Genomic DNA, 5,481 nt, shown 5'->3' with positions numbered 1-5,481 from the left:
AGCTACAGTGTGCTCCCATACATTAAATAAACAAATAATTCTTAAAAAAAAAAAATGAAAGAATCAAGACATAGTCATGCCGTGGGCCAGCCTGAGCTAGCTTATCTTTCAACTGAGACTGTTTTCCCAGGTTATCCAGCACAGTTCCAAGGCCCCTCCCTCCTCCCTTGGACCATTTCCCAAGAATGCCACTCAGCTGGGACTCTATGGAGAGATTAACCAGGGCACTCAGGAGCTAATCATCTCGGGAGATGCTCTTGGCACATCTTACAATCCAATCCGGTTGCCATAGGAACTAACCATCACAGGGATTCTTCCCAGGCTCATGGTGTAGACTTTGGAGACACACGATTCACTCTTATCCACTAGTCTGGCCCACACAGCGGGGATGGGGAACTTAACTGCTCCTAAGAAGATACTATTGCATGAAAGCAAAAATAAAATAAGAGGGGGGCATGGCCACTCCTAAAGTACAGGGAAGATTTTTACTATAGATAACAAGAGAGAAAGCAGACAGAGGCAGGACTCTGGGCTGAACATGGCCGGCAGACTAATCCTGACCTTGAAGGAGATAGGGGAAGAGAGGGAGAACAAGACTGTCTTAGTCAGGGCTTCTATTCCTGCACAAACATCATGACCAAAAAACAAGTTGGGGAGGAAAGGGTTTATTCAGCTTACATTTTCACACTACTGTTCATCACTAAAGGAAGTCAGGACTGGAACTCAGGCAGGTCAGGAAGCAGGAGCTGATGCAGAGGCCATGGAGGGATGTTCTTTACTGGCTTGCCTCCCCTGGCTTGCTCAGCTTGCTCTCTTATAGAACCCAAGACTACCAGCCTAAGGTTGGCACCACCCACAAGGGGCCCTTCCCCTCTTGATCACTAATTGAGAAAATGCCTTACAGCTGGATCTCATGGAGGCATTTCCTCACCTGAAGCTCCATTCACTGTGATGACTTCAGCTTGTGTCAAGTTGACACACAAAACTAGCCAGGACAGTGACCAAGAGAAATGGCCTGGGTCAAGAGACCAAGAGACAGGCGCAGCCAAAACAGTGTTATATAGGGATTAGGCTGGGGGAAGAGAAGCAGAAGCCCTTGAGTAGGAAAGGTTTAGGGTAGAAGGCGGGGCTAGAAGTGCTGGGAGGAGCCACAGGTACTAAGGGATGCTGGGAAAACTGGGAGGAGCCACAGGTACTGAAGGTGGCTTGTCTCAGGTTTCTTTGAGATCTAACGACTACAAAATATATATATATATATATATATATATATATATATATATATATATATTTAAAGATTTATTTATTTTACATACACCAGCACTGCCCTCAGACATACCAGAAGAGGGCATCGGATCCCATTACAGCACATGGTTGCTGGGAACTGAAGTCCAGACCTCTGGAAGAGCAGTCAGTGCTCTTAACCACTGAGCCATCTCTCCAGCCCCAGTGAATATGTTCTTAGCCGCTCTCATACTTCATTTTATTTATTTCCTTTGTGTGTATGTGTGTGTGTGTGTGGGGGGGTGTTAAAGGCCCAGGTTTTATATTAAGAATCCTCCTCTGGGGGACTGGAGAGCTGGCTCATCAGTTAGGAACACTTGTTGCTGTTGTAGAGGACTCGGGTTCAGTTTCCAGCACCCACATGATGGCTCACAAAAGTCTGTAACTCCAGTTCCAGGGGATCTGATGTCCCCATCTGACCTCTACTGGCACCAGACCTGTGTGTGCATATAGGCAAAACAATCACACCCATAAAACATTAAAAAGACTCACCCTCCCACTGGAGAGCTGGCTCAGGAGTTAGAAGGGCATTCTGCCCTTGCACCTGAAGACCTGAGTTGGGTTCCCTGCACCCACACTGGGACTCTCATAACCTCTGTAAATTCAGCTCCAGGGGAAACCAATGTACCCTTCTGGCATCTGTGGACGTTGTGCTACCACACACCACACACACACACACACACACACACACACACACACTTAAATATTTCTAAAAAATAAAATCTAAGAAGAACCATTCTTGATCACCCTTCCATCTCATTCAATGAGCAAGGCCCTCTCAATCAAACCCAGAGCTTGCCAACATGGCTAGTCTCTGCATCGGTTGGCTCTGGTGATCCTTTCTCCACCTTGCATGGCTGGGATTGCAGGTAAGAGACCGTGTTCATCCGGAGATCTGGACTCTGCTCTTTAGGCCTGTGCAGCAAGTGGTTAAGCACGGGGCCATCTCCCAGCCTCAGTTTCTCTCTTTTTCATCGAGTCCTGGGTTTTCCTGTGGACCTGTTTAGTGTGTACAGAAGAGAAAAATTTCTCCAGCAGGGTTTGGCTGTGTTCTCCTCTGCCCTGCTTTTTGGGCTGAAGAGATAGCGCATTCAGTAAAGTGCTTGCCTTGCAGACATGAGGGTCAGAGTTTGGTCCCCACAGTCCATGCGAGAAGCTAGGAATAGCTAGGGGGTAGAAACAGGCGGATCCTTGGAGCTGGCCAGCCAGACCGGCTTGATGCTGTGCTTGATCGCCTTTCAAACAAAAAGTCAAAGGAACCCAAGGAACAACACTAGAAGTTGCCCTGATTTTCTTATGCATACACACCTGCGCACACACGGCTTCGCACACACACACACACACACACACACACACACACAACATCAGTAGTTTAAAAAAATCCTTATTGTTTATTTGTTGTGCGTGCTTGTTCTTTTCCTTTGATTGATCTTTTCAAGACAGGGTTTCTCTGTGTGTAGACCTGGCTGTCCTGGAACTGGTTCTATAGACCAGGCTGGCCCTGAAATCACAGAGATCTGCCTGCCTCTGCCTCCTGAGTGCTGGGATTAAAGGTGCGTGCCACCACTGCCCGGCTACTGCGTGTGCCATGACACACATGTGGAGGCCAGCGGACAATTTCAGTGAGCCAGTTATCTCTTTTTATTACTGTGTTCACTCCTGGGATCGAACTCAGGTCCTTACGCTTGACAGTACCAGCCTTTACTCAAGAGCCAGTCCTTGAACACCAGCTCCCCAGCCCTGGAACCCCCTCTCTCCCCCGAGTCCTGTAACTCCCTCTCCCCCCACCCCCCAGGCTTCCAGCCGTTCGTCTTTGCTTTCCCGTGTGCCACGCTAATCACCGTGCTGCTGGTTTTCCTCATGTATATGACTGTGCGGAGCGCTGCAACCCAGAAGGACATAGTGGAGGTAGGTGCTCTGTAGATGGAGGCTAGACCACTGAGCCTTATCTAGGAGAGGGTGTGGTAGGCAGACCAGGACATCTGGAGGGGGTCCTGCTAAACCCTAAGGTTTGGAATGATGCCCAGAAGAGACGCTGATAGACTGGTAGGATGGCTGAGTTGGCTGGTAACCTATCTGACTCATCTCCTTTTCACTGAACTCTCAGCCTGAGGACAGGCTTGTGGGGAGGCTGGGAGGGGGGGGCGGTAATCGACCCCTGGGGTTTTATTGACCATTGGTGGCTGATTTTGACTTTCCCCCTTATGTCTGAAAAGAGCCCAGGGGCCACTGGGCTCAAGTGTTGCTGCCAGGTGTGTTGTGGATCCCTCTTTCTGGACTCCCCGTCTGAGTACCTGGAAATCGTCCGAGAGAACCACGGGCTGCTTCCACCCCTCTACAAACCTGTGAAAACTTACAATGTGTGAACTCCCATCCCATCCCTCTCAGTATTCACCGATCACCCGTCGGGAGCTTCGGGCAGGGTGGCCTATGCTACTGATCAGGAGGGGTTTACACCCGGTGACCTCTTGCCCAGACGGTCGCCGATCTGTACAGTCCAGCTGACGTCATTCGTCCTTTGTGTCGCCTCCCCACTGTCATCTACTCATCTGTACAGTCTAGTCAGTGCTGTAAGCTGTTCCCAGTCACCCTCCCCCACCCCCTCTACCAAGCAGGATTCTGATCTTTGGTGTGTTGTGTTAAGACTCTCCCAAGTGGGTCTGGCTGCCCCTTGCCCATTGACCATTGCTCACTGGGGACTACTGAGGCCCCTGGCAATGCAGCTCCGCCCAAGCCAGAAGGAATGAGGAAGGAGGTCACAGATGGTTAAGGATAGATAGTGAAAGATAACACGCTCAGATAGATGGGCTCGCTCACAGCAAGGAAGGGCACACGTGGATGTGATGGAGCACCTGAGATGATTTGCTGCATATCTGGAAGGCTTGTTGCTGGGATGGATTTGAACTAGACCTCAAAGGTGGCACCCTCGCCCGGCCTCCCTCGCCCTCTGTCCTTTGTCTCTACAGTCCCATGACCAAGCCATTCTGGTCTCCCCCCCCCCCACTGCTTGCTGGAAGCTGGGTGGGGGATGGGGGCAGAATGAGCAACCTTTGAGTGTAGAATGCTTTGTAAGTGGACCTTCTTTCCTTGAAACCTGTAAGATCAATATCCACTGAGGAAAAAGTAATTGGGGCAAATAAAAGAAAGGTTGAGATAGTGAGGATTTGGGATAGCAGCCTTGTACTACTGAGTCTTGATGTCTGCCCCTCCCCCCTCTCTCTTTCTCTTTCTCTCTCTGTGTGTATATGTGTTTGTGTGTGTGTAGCGTAGTGTGATACCTTACCCACTCAGTTACTCCCAAAGTAGCAGAAGAAAAAAACAGGAGGCAGAGGATGCTTTGAAAGATGATAAAAGATGATCAGGAGAAGCCTGGCATGGTGGTGCACACCTTTAATTAATCTCAGCATTTGGGCGGCAAAGGCAGGTAGATATCAGATCAGAGTTCAAGGTCAGCCTGGTCTACATAGTGAGTTTCAGGACATCCAGAGTCACAAAGGGAGTTCCTGTCTCAAAAAAAAGGAAGGGAGGAAGGAAGGAAGGAAGGAAGGAAGGAAGGAAGGAAGGAAGGAAGGAAACACGGTACGTAGGTGTGGATGTAAGCTTCCAGGCTTCCCCTGGTACTCGGCATGCCAGGGCAGCCTGCACCTGCGGGATAAGGATGATCAAGTCTGGGAAGGTAGATCTTGTGTCACTGTAACTGTTGGCCCTTGGATATCCTGCTGAAATAGTATTGTCTTTTGTACCGTTCATTCCCATGACATGCCGCCATTGTTCTTGAATAAAGGCTCCACCAAGCACACTCTGTGTGGCAGAATATCTTTTCCCCCTGTGTGTCAATGAAGCTTTGTAAGTGCTTAGAGGCAGCAGGCTGTCCCTTAGGCACTGCGCGATGATGGGGACAGAGTGACACCCATTAGAGGTGGGGTGACCCAGGTGTGGTGTATGAAGGCAGAACGTCCATCAGAGAAAGGAAGGCGTGGCAGCAGGAACATGAGGTAGTCTGGGTGATGGTGACACATGCCTTTAATCCCCGCACTTGGGAGGCAGAGGTAGGCAGATCTCCAGGCCAGCCAGGGCTGCCCAGAAAAACTCTGTCTTGAAAAACAAACAACAAACCACCAACAAAGAACCCCACAAGACTGAGAGTGAGTGAAGAATGACTCCCGAGAGTGACCGTTAGTTTCCACACGCATGTGCACA

The 5,481-nt window shown here is 49.8% G+C and overlaps 1 protein-coding gene across 1 annotated transcript in view; it reads left to right on the top strand.

Moving 5' to 3' along the window:
* Nucleotides 1-5,080, top strand: part of Tmem130 (transmembrane protein 130) — a 26,373-nt gene extending 21,293 nt beyond the window's left edge. The window contains exons 7-8 of the mRNA XM_021163843.2: nucleotides 3,077-3,189; nucleotides 3,498-5,080. Coding sequence (XP_021019502.1) covers nucleotides 3,077-3,189; nucleotides 3,498-3,647 — 263 coding nt within the window. The 3' untranslated portion in view covers nucleotides 3,648-5,080. The remainder of the gene's footprint in view (nucleotides 1-3,076; nucleotides 3,190-3,497) is intronic.
* The last annotated feature ends 401 nt before the right edge of the window (nucleotides 5,081-5,481 follow it).

The sequence above is a fragment of the Mus caroli genome, chromosome 5 (assembly GCF_900094665.2).
Source record: "Mus caroli chromosome 5, CAROLI_EIJ_v1.1, whole genome shotgun sequence".
Taxonomy (NCBI): domain Eukaryota; kingdom Metazoa; phylum Chordata; class Mammalia; order Rodentia; family Muridae; genus Mus; species Mus caroli.
Note: the sequence above shows the minus strand (reverse complement) of the source record. Positions and strands in the feature narration are given on the sequence as shown.